This window comes from Ammospiza caudacuta, chromosome 2 (genome assembly GCF_027887145.1).
Source record: "Ammospiza caudacuta isolate bAmmCau1 chromosome 2, bAmmCau1.pri, whole genome shotgun sequence".
In the NCBI taxonomy this organism is placed as follows: Eukaryota; Metazoa; Chordata; class Aves; order Passeriformes; family Passerellidae; genus Ammospiza; species Ammospiza caudacuta.
Genome location: NC_080594.1, coordinates 101,715,401 through 101,729,705, shown reverse-complemented (window position 1 = coordinate 101,729,705; position 14,305 = coordinate 101,715,401). Strand labels below are relative to the sequence as shown.

The following is a 14,305-nucleotide window of genomic DNA, read 5'->3' as shown; positions in this document are numbered from 1 at the left end:
TTGTACACATTTTTTTTCTCAAAATACCTTCTCCTTTTCCCCTAAAGTACTTTGCTACCTGTGTTCTGAGATAATGTGATGGACTAGTAGCATTTGCCTAGATTGTAGGTTGGAAACTGATGAATTCCATTTATGTCATGCAGCACTAGGATAAGGCCACTTTCTCAGAGAACAGCTGAGAGTAACTGGGGGGGTTGCTGCCCTTACCAAAATTTGTACAGGGCATTTAAAAATGATTATAAGGGTGAAAGAGGGCTCAGGAAACATGTAGCCTGGCCTAGGCTCTGCTTAGGCTATGCTTAGCTGAGGGAGGTTTATACATTTTTAAACACTTCCATTGATGGAATAATCTCCCCAGGCAAGTCACACAGAAGTCACTACTAATTATATAACACAGCAGAATGCAATTTTCCTTCAGAATGTGTTTGATCTTCTACAGTTTGTGTAAAGACACATTTATGAAATAACAAATATGCCATGACATAGCATTTTGTTTTGAAAGTCTACGTGTTAAAGAATCACGAGCCAGTTCACTGAAAGTACGCACTGTAAAACCATGAACAGGAAAGTTATGTTTTATTTGTCCCTCTCTCCTTCACCTTTAGCTCCTCGCCTGCAGGACCAGGTTCCTCGCCCCCGTGCTGCCGGGGGCTGGTGCGGTTTGTCGGGGGCTGTGGGACGGGCTGGCTGGAGCCGCCGCTGCCGGGCGGCCGGGGCTCGGCACATCGGGGCGGCTCCGCGGGGCCCCGAGCCGGCGCCGGGGTCCGCCCGGGAGGGCCGGAGCCGGGAACGGAGCCGGGAACGGAGCCGCCCGTGCGGGGAGGGCTCGCAGGTGCGCCGGGCTGAGCGCTGGGCGGGAGAAGCGAAACCGCCGCCCCTCAGGCAGCGCCGGGAGCCGCCTCCTGCCGCTGCCGCCCGGCTCTGCCGAGGGGCTGCCGGCTCCCGCCGCGGGGTGGGGACAGCCGGGGGCGGGCCGCGGGCGGGAGTTACGAGGAGGAGCGCCGGGGGCCGCGGGCTGCCGGGCGGGAGCCCAGCGCTGCGGCGGACGGCGGGTCGGGGGCAGTGCCCAGCGGCGCCCGGGTGCAGGGAGCGGCGCCGCCGCCCGCCCGTTCGCGCCCATGGGGGACTCGGTGTTCAGCGAGAGGCCGACGCTGCGCTACGCGGTGAGTGCCGGGGCGGAGGGGGGCTGCGCGGACCGGGGCGCCCACGTGTGCCGTGGGGTGTGGGAGCGTCCGTCTGTCCGTCCGCACAGGCGCGGAGCCGCGGGTCAGGGGAGGCGGCTGCAGTCCTGCCCCGGCGGGGACTCGATGCGCGCAGCCTGCAGGCGCGGCGCTGAGCTGAAGGCTTTCCCCGCTTTCCTACCTGGGAGTGTCGCGCTTTGCTGGAGATGACATAAAATATATATTTTTTAATTAATAAAGGAGCGGGCGATGCGGTGCCGGCCGCGGGGCAGCCGGGCTGCAGCCGGCCGGAGCGGTGGCGGTGCCGCCTCTCCCCGGGGTAGCGGGGCGCTCCGGCTCGGGGATCCCGGGAGCCCCGGGTGCGGCCCCGCTGCCCTTGTCCTGTCCTGGTGCTGGGGTGAGCCCTGCACCGGCAGGGCTGTCGGTGCCTGGTTCCGGCTCCGCTCCCGCGGCGGTTCCGATAATAACACCGTACTTTATTTAATTTCCTTCACGAGAGCTGGTGCCGTTGAGAAGCCGCTGCACTTCCACCAGCCTTATTAGGAGCATTTTCTCGTTTGCTCCGGCGCGGAAAAAAAAAAAAAAGAAAACCGCGTAAAAACAACCAGCTGCCTCCTCTCCTGAAGTCATAAATAAACTCCAGCACGAGTTATTGCTATTGCATGCGAGGGCTGGTGCCGCTCTCGTTTGCACCCATGTCAGTGATGAATACTTTTATTGCTGTTGTTAAAGTTGTGTCGGAATTGTCAGTCGGAGCAGGCTTGCTTCGCTGGTCCTGGGAGCACGGCGGCTGGATTGGCGGGATGGGTTGATGGATATTTAATTGTATCAATTACGGGACACACTGCGATGTGCTTTTTTTTACTTGCTTCACTTTGATTCCTTCAGTATTGGACATGAAATTAAACTTCTTTTTATACACTTTTTTATTTTAAAACCTGGTGTAAACAATTTGGAAGAGACTACTTGGGTTTTTTTGGGCAGCAGGGATTAATGTCTGTCTCTATACATATTTTTGTACCCACTCAACTGTAGGTGTTAGTGCATTCAGCTGCTGTAGTAATATGAGAGTTTTTAGAGGTAATGGTAAGTTAGCTAAATTAGTTAATAGAAACAAATACCTTTGTAGTGATAGTGGTTTCATCAGGAATCTAGTTGTCATACACCAAACAAATTGGAACTACTCTTTCAGCAGGGTAATGGTGCCGTGAGTATTTCGATGTGGTGACCACTGCTAGTCACGTCACGTGCTAGCACCATGAAACTTTTATTACTTCCTGTGATTGTGCTTGTCAGTCTGCCATTAACTACTAGTTGCAAACACATTATTGTTTCTGTCAGTTGGGTATCAGTCCTGTTTCATGCTTGGAGCCAACAGCAGGTAGTGCATTGAATTCAGGACAGCAGGCATGCAAGGGAAGAAGGATGGCCAGCCATATCGGATAGCCATTGCCCCTTTGACAAAACCCCTGGTCTTTGATTGCTGTATATCGCAGCAAAAGGGAAATTGCACACCTGAGAATGAAACTTCAAAGTTTGTTTTACTATTTTAGGATATATTTCAATGATGAAGTAGCAACACATAGTTATATCTTGGAGGTAAGTGACATTTATAGTTTATATCACTGGCTTGCCTGGAGAATTGGGGTCTGGATGCTGTGCATAATCCAGGCTTAACATGGAGTCTGTGAAAACCTAGATGAGATGAAAAGTGTGTTGACTTGATGATGAACTAAGACTGTAGAGCTTTCTTGTATTGAACCTTAGTAATTACTGCTTAAATGTAGTGAAGTACCGCTCTCATTAAGTAGTTGCATGGTGTAAATACAAATCAAGTTCTTGGATTGTTTTGATAACTGTGAAATAAAAATTATGCAGTGTTACAGCATTTAATAGCCATTAATTTATTGGCAGAAGAAATTACAGTGATTTCTGTGGTGAGCTTCTCTTCTGATTTTCAGGACTGATAATTAAAATTTCATGGTTTTCATAAAAGGAAGCATCTGCACTGGCATCTTTGTTCCAGACAGCACTGTGCTTCTGAAGGCAGTTTCCCAATCTTCCCAGTTGTTTCCTTTGCTTCATGTCTCAGGGTGGACTGATCATGGGAAACAGCATTTGTTCAGGTGATGCTGAACTGGGGAATGTGCTCCTGGTGCTTCTCAGCTTGGAGGATATTTGAGCCTCAGGACCAAGCTAGAGTCAGCTAAACTTGGAAAATTCGTGTTGTTTGAGCATTCCATCCTCTGTACCAGCCCCTGAGCTCTGCAGTGTGCTACAGCCAGTGCAACACAATAATGTAGCCATAAATCAACAGGGATGGCACTGTGATTCTGAGGCTTCCTAGTGTGTTTGCAAGCATAGCTTATGCAAACACAGACTTAATAGCTTAAGACTGTTATGTCAGTGGCTATGATCCCGTCACCTATAGCACATTGGATCCTGTGTGTGTTAAGTGAGAGTGGAATGACTGATAATTATGTCACAGTTCCATTCTGAACTTGGCATTGGTGTTGACTTACCTAAAAACTCCACTAGGCAAAGAGGTCATTTTAATATGCTGAAATATTGTTTTCAGTGAAAAGTAAATTAAAAGAAACCAGCCAGTTGAAAATGAAAAAAAATATGTTATTAAAGGAGTAGGTGTAAGAAAAACAAACCAAAATGCAGACTGGGAGACGGTTATACTTGCATTAGATCAGAGAAACAATTTTTTTTCCCTCCTCATATCTTTTCATTAGTCCAAAGACTCTTTTACCTTTCTTATATGTTTAGATGACATTTGTATTAAAACTTAGAGAAAGGTAAATAATATCTCATTCTTGATGTATGTTGCCTGGCCAAACTGTACTCTTTATTTTTTAGACATGGGTTAATTTATCTGTCCATTAATGATCTGGCTGAATTACTCTGAATTAAAAGCTCTTTTTGGTATCATGGTGTTTGTAACTGATACTAAAATCTCCAAATGTTCCAGGAACAGTTTTCTATAGTTTCATTAAAAGGGATGGTCACCTTCCTGACTTGGGATTTCTTTTTGTTTATTGCTAAATTCTTTTTTTTTCCCCCCCTCCATCTTAGTATCTTTATGGGGGAACTAAAAAGCTGCTTCGTGTATTTTGGCTAAAACATCAGAGAGATCCATTGGTTAATTGAGATGTAGAATTTTTTCCTGTGACAAAAAGACTCAAAACAGCCTCAGCTGTTGCCCAATCAGCCGGTCCCTCAGTGGTTCAAACCAGAAAGATTGGAGAATGATCTGGTTTGGATATAGTCATTTTAATCTTAGTGTAATCTTTAATCTTGTTTTGTCTTGAAACATTTACCAGAAAGGATTTCCCTCAAGGGAAAGGACATTTTACCCTGATGAGGAAGCTCTGACTGTCTTTCACCAGGGAATATGAGAAAATGGGGAGGAGCTGGGATTTGGAAGTGGCTGCCATGGCTTGAGAGATACCTTGGGGAATTCATCTAAGGAGAAAATATGAGACTCTCTTGGGGCCAAAAATTGAGTGTTCTGGCATCCAGAGTGGAAGGGATATGTGAGTCCTTGGACAACAACTTTGAGTTGGTTTAAGCTTCTCACCTCAAATTCAGACATTGGAGAGTATTTTGAGAAAAGAAGGTTTTTTCCCAGCCTCCAGTAGTGTTTGGGGCACTGCATTGTGTGTTTGCTCAGCCTGTGCCCAGCTGACCCTTGCTGGGCTGATAGGCAGACTTGCTGCTCCCTCTTTAGTGTCTTAAATCCACGAGGCTGCATGGAAGGATGGAGAAAACAGAAGAAACAGTTTTCACTGGAAACTATGACACTAGGAAACCTCCTGCTTTCTGGAGCACAGAGGGAGTAAAAAGAGGATAACAGACATTTTCCTCCAGTATTCCAGTTGTACTAATGATAACTAAGAATTAGATATTAGAATAATTCAAGGTGGAGTACCAAGATTGGTGGTGATGCTGTAAAGCTGTAAACTGGAATGGTAAAAATCTCCTTGTGAGGAGGACCCAAGCACTGCCATCCTCCTGTAGGCTTGCTTGTGTTTTGCAAGAATCCTCTTTTAAAGACAGATCCTTGTGTTTCTGATTTCAGGACACCTTGCCTTATGACTTCAGCCACTCATGGGTTTTAACAACAAACTTACATGCCACAAGCAGACCACGCTTGTTACCATAATTGTGGGAAATCCTACAACTAATTTATCTTACTGGACTAATAAGAGTGCTGTCTTCACCTAGACCATTTGACTGGTTTCTCTCTCTTGCCAACAGTCTTGCCAGCAAGAAACAGCATAGGACCAGGCGGGGCCAGTGTGTACCCAGATCAGTCATAGTGTATTTTTGTGCTTAGGTTTGGTGAGGTTAAGGACAGGCTGTAGGCTGGAGAGTAAGTTCCTGCCCGTCAAAAAATCTTAAACATCTCTACTTCACAAAAGGTAGCTGCCTATTTTCTCCTATCCTGAATAGTCACAAGCAGAGTTAACTTGTTCAGGAGGTTTAATTGCTCTGTAGGTGTTGTTTTCAAATTAGGAAATTTTGAAGAAAACTATCAAATTCACCAAATAAGCAAGCTACAGAAGAGGCATTTAGCAGTAGAGGAATAGTTAAATGTCAGATTTCTGGCATCTGATTCTTGGATTTTATTTGTCAAGGACTTATCTCACCTTATGCGTGTTGGATTTTTTGGAAGGAGGAATATGATTTCTGAGCAATGTTGAGCCCAGTGCTTCATTCTTCATTTGGGTGAAATTCCCAGTGACAGTGGTGACTCATGCTTGCACTTCTGCAACGTTTGAAAGTACTTTTATTGCTAATCTCTAAAGAGCATGTATAAATATAGGAAGTGAGCTCTCTTTGTCACTCAGTATGAACACCAAGACCAAGCTTTGACTGGGATTGATGGAATTGAAGTGAGTCCAACTGTTTTTTATTTGCTATGCAAAGTGGCCATGAGTTAACACCAAAGAGCTGGAATCCAGGAAGCAAGGGGCTGGTGTGTGTCACAGGATTTAAAAAAGTTACAGGAAGTAGATTTCCATTCTGATCAGATTTTATTTTTTATAGCTGTTGTACACCTCATGTATTCTGGGAGCTCTCACTGACATGTGGGTATCACTGTTCTTCCTCTCATGTGCAGGACAAGATGGGGGCAGATGCAGGTGGAGTTGGGCAGGACTTGCTAGGTTAGGTGCAGAGCCACACTGATGGGGTTTATTAGTCTGCTCCCAGACACTCTGCGGAAATAAAAGTGGCCTAAAGTACAGAGAAAAGTGGCCACCCTGTGTATAGACAGCAGGAGGTAAAGCTTCCCTTTATTCAGTTTGTCTCTGTCTCTAGCATAATCTGTCCCTGCAGAGCAATTACAGTTCTTGCAGTAATACTTGCAAAGATGCTGTTTAACAAAACTCCCACGTGAGGGGATCTTCAGGGTTTCTCTGCAGAGGGGCGCACAACCATTAGGCTCAGATGTGGTGGTGTGCTTCCCCAGGAAGGTTTATGCTTATACAGCTTCTCCAGGAGAAGACTGAATCAACCAGCACCAGTCCCCTGCAAAGCTTCATGGTGATGTTTTGGGCTCAGCTCTGCCTGAGCAGCAAGGTCATGTGTGGCTAAAATCAGCACCTGTGCCTGGAACGAAGCTTAGCCATGTAGATGAAGTGCAAGATGAGGATTTCAGTCTCTGTTATGTCCTTTATTGGTGACTTTAGAGCAAGGCTGTTCTCTGGTCCTTTTCAATTATTTCTTCCCCTATGGAAATACTTCTTTTCCTAAAGAACCTGTGTGTGCAAACGTGCTAGCCTTTAGAGATTGTTCAGGTATGATGGTGGTGTGAATACAGAACTACCCTGAAGTAAAAATGTTGAACTCCACCTAGTCAATATTCCCCACACAAGCTGATGGTTTGTATTCCAGTTCTGTTTTCCAGAAGCTTTTTGAAATTTGCAGATGTGTCTTCACACTTCTTTCAGCCTGAAGAGTGAAGTAAATGGAAGATGATTGAGGGCACAGATATATTTAGGTAGTTGGTTCTACTTGTATTTATCTTCAGTTGCAAATTGGTTACCTTTTATGCACAAATGTCTGTGTACAACTGTGAGGAAGGAAATTTACTTACTCAGGAGATTTATTTCTGTAGAGTTATATTTAGTAAAGTAGTTTTGCTGGCTACAGCTCTTCAAAATTTCATATATATTTAGAATTTAAATCTCAAATGAAAATGACACCTTAGGAATACTCTGGTTTACATGTCATCATGTAAGCAGGGATTTTTGAACTTCTTTCATTTGTCTGCTAAGGACCTCTGTTGTTCTCGCACTACTATTTCTGGGCTAGGTGTGTTTGCTGCTCTTGTTTAAAGGAATACCTCTACCTGTGGCAGAAATAAAGATGAACTCTTAGTGACTTGGAAAAGATGTACTCAGAGTTCAAATTCCACACTATTGCTGCCTTTCTATGACATTTGAGAATATAGAAAGACATTTCACTTCATGGAGTGAAATGGCTTTTACTTGTCTAGGGAATAAAGGAGGTCTGCATGCATTGTACTGCTTACAAAAAGAATCTGACAGCCTTTCTGTAGCATGCCTTGGCTGACAAGTCCACATGGTTCACATTAAGTTTCTCTAAAGGGGTGTCAAACCTTAGTGCTCCCTTGGGAGGTACCTGGATCTTATCAGGCATGGCTGACTAAAAAAGAAAAGTAAGTAATGTTTTTTCTTTCTAATGCTTACTATCTAAGTGTTATTGATAGCTCACATTTAAAAGGATTTTCTGAATATATTCTCTACTAAAGCAAAAAATGTTATGATATGCTGATGGAAAATTGAATATTACAGCAGTACTTAAATAGACTGTATTTAGTGTTCAGTTGCTAAGGGCAACCTGAGTAAAGTTTGGGTTTTTCAGGCTGCGGTGCCCTCAGGTATGCAGGAAGAGTAAGTGCTGATCTCAACTGCCTGCTGTTATTTCATACATGGATGCTTTGCATTTTTGAAACAGGTGATTGAAGCTGGGGAAATTATACTGGAGGCTGTTGCTATTACATCATACAATTGAATTGTTTACTTCTAAATAATACCTCATACTTTTGTGCATTAGTTTATGTGAATCTGATTATCAGTCACTTTTGCTGCGCTGCCATGAAGATAGATGATGATCCTGTGATTTTATAACTACTACAGTTCTATGTAACTACAGTAGATTAGAGCCAGTCTTCACTGTTTACTGTAGATGATCAATTTCTTTGAAATCGAGCATCTTGTATAACTAAGTATAACTGTAGCACCCGGACTTTGGCCTGTCTAATCTCCTGAAACTTGCTGTTGTCTTCTTTTGATGTTGATAAAGGTATAATACTTGCAAAGTTTTAAATATTTACAAAGTCAGTTGTGTTGTTTGGGATGTCAGGTTTGATGCAGACACCTAAGTTAAATGTTGTTTAATGATGAGTATTTTTTCCCTTTTTCCTGTTAGTTTGTAAAAGGTTCTGTTACACTCATCTATACGTGACTTGGCATTTGGATCCAGTATCTTTGCTGGCTGAGATTCTCATTTGTGTGATTACTGTATTTTTTCTGGTCTGGTCCTATTAATAAAGATCTTGAGGCTTGCAAAGCACTTTGTTTAAACACAAGCTGTGGAAAAGAATCTGAAGATCATTGTTTGATTAAGCTTGCTTAAAAACTTGGAAATGTATTTCTGCTTTTCAGATGGGGTTTTGAATAAGCACAGTATTTAAAGCTATTTCTACATACAAAAAAAAAGAAAAAAAAGGCAAACAGTAAACCATAAACAAATTGTGCTGGAAGAAAACAAACCATAGGTACTTGCTGCCTAGTCCTGTTCTTGCTGAAATATATCCCAGCTCATGAAACAGATGTGGAGTCCAACTTTGTGCAGAGGCTACACCCTCCATTTCCCTTGGCAGATTGTCTCACATTCCTGTGACCCTCTGGATAAAACCATCCTTTAACTGGTACTCTGGCCTTAAATGTTTATTTTTTTCTTTTGTGGTAAATTGCTCTTGTTCTGTATCACTGCAGGCTGTCATTAATATTTGCATACTGTTATTATGTATCCCTTTAAATGTCAGATTTTGTTGCTGCACATATTGAATGTTGGAAATATTCCCAATTTCTATGAAAGTTATCTTAAATAAAACTGAGTGATTTATTTTACTGCAGAGTATGGTGCTGAGGAACTTTTGGTAGAATGTCAGAGGGATTTTCTTGTTTGCAAGCAGAGATCCCTATGAGTAATTGAGGAACCCCCAATTAGCTGGTTGCTTCCTCTCCCAGATGTGTGTTTCTGTGGTCTCCTTTATGAACATTTTTGTTGCAGAGTTCTCAGCCTGTTCTGTCCTCTGAGCACATCTGGACAAATGGCAGGAACAAGTGGCAGGAGGGGAAGTACATGGCTTGGCTTTTAACTGGAGGGTGCACGTCTTTCAGAGCTGTAGCTGCTGAATCTCTTCTTGTGGTGTCTGCAGTATCTTGCACAAGCAGCAGCAATGACCAGGGGGTTTTGTTTCAACCCTTAAGAAGCACATGGGCTGCCCCTGCAGTGAGAGATGCAAAATGTTCATGTCTTGAGCCCAGGTTCATGTCTCAGTGGTGGGTTTGGTGGGTTTTCACTGGAGAGATGCACATGCACAGCTCTCAGCATTATCTGGTGACAGGCAGCACATTCCAACACCTCTGTTTAGCTCAGGAGCAAGGGAGCTGCTGAGCCGTGTCCTTGTGACCTCAAGAGCTGAATTACCTGAGCTGCTGTTGGAGGAGCACAGGAGATGACAGCCAGCTGTGACCCAGACTGTGAGCACCTGAGAATTGCACCGCTCACTTCCAGTTGTGCGTGATGGACCCAAGCCGAAGTTTTCCAGGAGTGAAAACTGCAGTGTCACACAAGTGCATGAGTCAGTCCAGCTCTCAGCATGACCTGGTGGTTTTGGATTTAAAGCCACTGGGATTTCCAGAGGCAGTTCACAGTCCTTCTTCAGCAGAAGGTGAACTCCTGCTCAGTTGTGATTCTGGACACACAATTTTGCCTTTTGGGTAAGGGTCTTGCTGGTGCATCATTCTGGGCTGCTTTGTTTCCTTGTGGCTGAGTGAGCCCATAGCTGGACACTGTGGCTGGAAGAAATGAAGTTGCTAGTGATGAGCTTTGTTTTCAGAGTTACTGAGGCCTGAATTTCTCTATAAATACTTTTGGTTTTTAAATTTTTTTATTTTTGCATGTCTTACCCTGAACTGTATTCACAAGGTTCGATTTAGATTGATGTAAATCTGAAATTCGGTCTGAGGCCACAGGAGAATGGACTAATTAAATGCAAATTTTTGAGCTTTATTACCCCTCACCTGTCTTCTTCCACAATGTATCTGCATTTTAATCAAGGTTTTCCATGCATGAATGCACAGCCCATGTGAAGCACTGTCGAATTCCTAAATTTTAGGAATTTACTATGATAAAATGTTGCAAGAGGGCAGAATTAACCTCAGTCAGAAATACAGAGGAGAAAAGGGGTAAAAAGAGCAAACTGTGCAGTCCTCTGTACATTGTACACTACTTTGTCAAATGTTTTTGTTACTTTATTGTAACAAAAAGAGTTGTTTATATTTATTTACAGAAGAGATGGTCTTGTCCTTTTTGGATGCTGATCAGTTGATGATTTCCCTTCTGGCTAACTGTATTTTTTTGGGGAGACATTCTCCCTGCTGTGAGTTCTCTAATGAACAATGGTTGTCCCACTACAGGAGATTCATGGCTTTGGAAGTGGTCCTTGCAAATCTTTATTTTCTGATAGCACTGTAGTCTTGAAAGCACTCCTTTCTATGAGAAATTTGTGAGTCTCCAGCTACTGAGTCTCTCTGCATGATTTTGGATAGTTTGCTGTGAGTGATGCTGAATTATGTATTTTACTTCCAGGAAGTATACACAATGGCTGAGGAGTATTTAAATCCTTCAGTATTAGAACAGCATTTCTGGCCATGAGTTAATATTGCCATTGTGCCTGTTGGTCTCTAAATTAGGCTGAACTTGAGTCAAGACTGTGGCCCTTGCTACACTGCTATGACCTTAATTTTGTCAATACTGTGTTGTCTCACCAGTTTGTATCGTTTTTCCTTTCTGCATTTCCATCATCCATGTACAGTCATCCCATTATGTATTTTTGTTGGTGCAGGCTTTCTCAAACCCAGGTAAGCATGAACTATTTTTGTGTCCTTAAATATGTCATAGGTGCCTTTAGTATCTTCTGTGAAGTGATGGGAAAGAATTACTTGGCTGACTGTCAAATTTAGTGTCCTTCAGCAACTTTGAGGTCTGTACAGCTGAATTTGAAAATATACTTTTACAGGAGCTGGCCCTGTTCATCTGGCCAGCTGAGGCTTTTTTCTTTCTTGTATGGCATTGCCAGATAATACCCAGTAATTGTTGCTGTGCAGCAAAACAATTCTGTGCTGTTGCAAGTCCTTTTCTCTCAGCAAGATTGAAAAAGGTGAAGGGGACAGTGTTTCTGCCCTACCTTAAATAAAGAGTAACTAAACTGTGCACAGGGAGGAAATCTGATTAGTAACAAGCTGCTGTTGCTTTTTTTTTTCCTCTCTCTTGGGCATAACATCAAAGTGTTTGACAAGAAATATTATTGCCAGGAAGTCCTTACAATTATTACCTATGACTGCAAATAGAGTGTCTGTTCTTTTAGCTAGCATGCAATATTAAGCAGAGTTTACTTATATCTTACTATATTTTGCACTAGTTGTTTAAATCATTTCCTCTTTATGTAGAATTCATGCCTGAAATTCCAGCTGAAGAAGTATTATTGAATTCCTTTCCTTTACTATCATGTTTCTGATGGTGGTTTTTTATCTATTGCTTATTTTAAAATTCTCTTAAATGTTTTCTCTTGCAGGAAAGTGAGAAAATGAACTATCAGGAAGTACAGATGCTCTGTAGATCATGGGCAACAATTTTTAATAAAAATGCTGTGCAGAGCACATTTATCAGCCTAACTCATTTTGTATGATTTCTGTTGGAATATTTATACTTTTTGATCGATTTTCTATATACCATACATTGGCTATTAATAACTATTGACTTAAATGTGTGAGGCTTTGCAGATTAGTGTCCCTTTCACTAAAATTTACAGGAAATAACAAGGTTTATCACTTTTCCCAAGTTATGTGTGTAATTTGGTAATACACATTCTCCCAATTTAGGGCTGGTAGAGCTCAGATCTTCATGCTGTTGCCATTAGTTAATTATATTTCCTTTAATTTTGCTGGTGTCCTTTTGCAAGGTGGGGCTTTGGTTTGAACTCTTCAAATTCAGATAGACCTTCAGCTCCAAAGATTGATGTCAAAATGACTGCTTTGGTTTTTCCCCTTGTCCTTACAGATTGTCATAGCATTGTGTGTGTTACGCTTGTGTGTTTGAGACACTTGTAGGTTTGATCTCTTGTCTAACACTGCCTCTCTCCTAAGTGTGCAAGGCCAGGCCAAGTCAAGGTTTCATTTTACATGGATGAGTATTTTCTTTACAGTATATATTACTGAAGTTTTCTGAAACGGTGCAGCTCTGCTCCCGAGGTCTGGTGTAAAACAAACTTCAAAACAGAGAGCAGATTTCAGTCATTGCTTCTGAAAATGCCAGCAGTCACATGGCTGCTTGACAAGGGGTGAGGATGGTTTCAGTGTTTATGAAGCCAGATTTATAAACTGACAAGAGCAGAGTTTGTACATAGCTTGTTCTGTAAAGTGCTTAATGCATTTTGGTGCATTTAGAAGCAATAATGTGTAATAGAGTGTGTACGTATTTCCTTGCTTTTCACAAATAACCTTGTTATGTTCTTGGTGATTCATCTTGCTGTTTTCTCCCATGAAGCTTTTTTTCCCACTAATGGTAATACTACTCAGTTTTCTGTGAACTCGGTAGAATTTCTATTTATCTATTAAGAATGCAAAATCAAGGGGGAAAAGGGGAGGTCACGTTTATTCTGGGATGAGTTACCATGAGGAATTAATGTCTTGTTATTTTGCCTAAACTGGCCTCTAGCTATCTTTGTGGATCCCTTTTAAAGCAAGCTTGAATGCAGCTTTAGCAGGGTGACTGGAGCAAGGCAACAATAAATACTCTGACTCATAACAGTGCGTGTTTAGGTATTTAGACGTAGATTTAACTCTAAGTGCAATTTCTCAATCTGGCTCCAAAGCAGACAAAGAAACAGACATTTTGATTCCGTTCATCAGGCAAATGAGGTTGCTTTTACGTGAGTTTCTTTGAATCTCCTCAAGGCTTCCCTGCTTGAAGCAGAAGTGGGTAAACGAATGGCTCTGGATTCCCTGTCACCATTATAATTATGTCTTATCATGCAAATTCATTGCGTTTTGGAGTCCTTTTTGTCCATGTTAAGCCACATGCAGTTCAGGTGGTCCCAGCCTCTACCAGTGGCACTTTGAGCCTCCGTGATGGTTATAAAGAAGCAAATATAGTGAAGACTGAGATCAGGACTATCCTGCCCTTCTCAGAGCTACAGGAGTGTTGACATTTGTTTCAAACAAGAGAAGTAATGTGGTGTTTGGGTGGGCATTGTAGATACAGTGCTGCTGATGGTGTAGCTGGATTCCTTCCTGAGCACTGCTCCTGCTGGCTGGATCACTGTCCCTTTGGCCAGCATACACCTGTGTTTGGTGCCATCTCTGTCTGAGTAACTCTTTAAAAGAATTCCTTGTATAGAAACTGTGTTGATACTCAAGAAAGGCTTGAAAAAATACTCCTGTCCTCTGGTGTTCCATGAATCCTGAGTCTTGGTTTTCATTAGTCTTGCGGGTTGATGGCTCCCCCAGACTTAAGCTGCAGATTTGTTTGCTCACTGAGGCATCAGCATCACTCAAGAGCAGCACTTGAGGCTGAATTACACATTCACATAAGCAGCCCTGCTGATATACCCATGTAAATGAAGGCCAAACCATCATGTTAGCAAGGAGCAATGCTCAAAAGATGTTTCTTTGGGGAAAGATAGATCTTTGTAATCACAAGCTTGTCTGCTTTCTATATGAATGTGTATTACAATGTATTAGTTGTGTGTGTTTTTTATACTGTTCTTGTATTTTCTGTTGGAAGTATTCACTTCA

The 14,305-nt window shown here is 42.6% G+C and overlaps 1 protein-coding gene across 1 annotated transcript in view; it reads left to right on the top strand.

Annotated features, from left to right (window-relative positions):
- The first annotated feature begins 1,048 nt into the window (after window positions 1-1,048).
- ARHGAP6 (Rho GTPase activating protein 6) overlaps window positions 1,049-14,305 on the top strand; it is a 154,105-nt gene continuing 140,848 nt past the window's right edge. Inside the window, exon 1 of the mRNA XM_058824688.1 lies at window positions 1,049-1,163. Within this exon, the coding sequence (XP_058680671.1) occupies window positions 1,119-1,163 (45 nt within the window). The 5' untranslated portion in view covers window positions 1,049-1,118. The remainder of the gene's footprint in view (window positions 1,164-14,305) is intronic.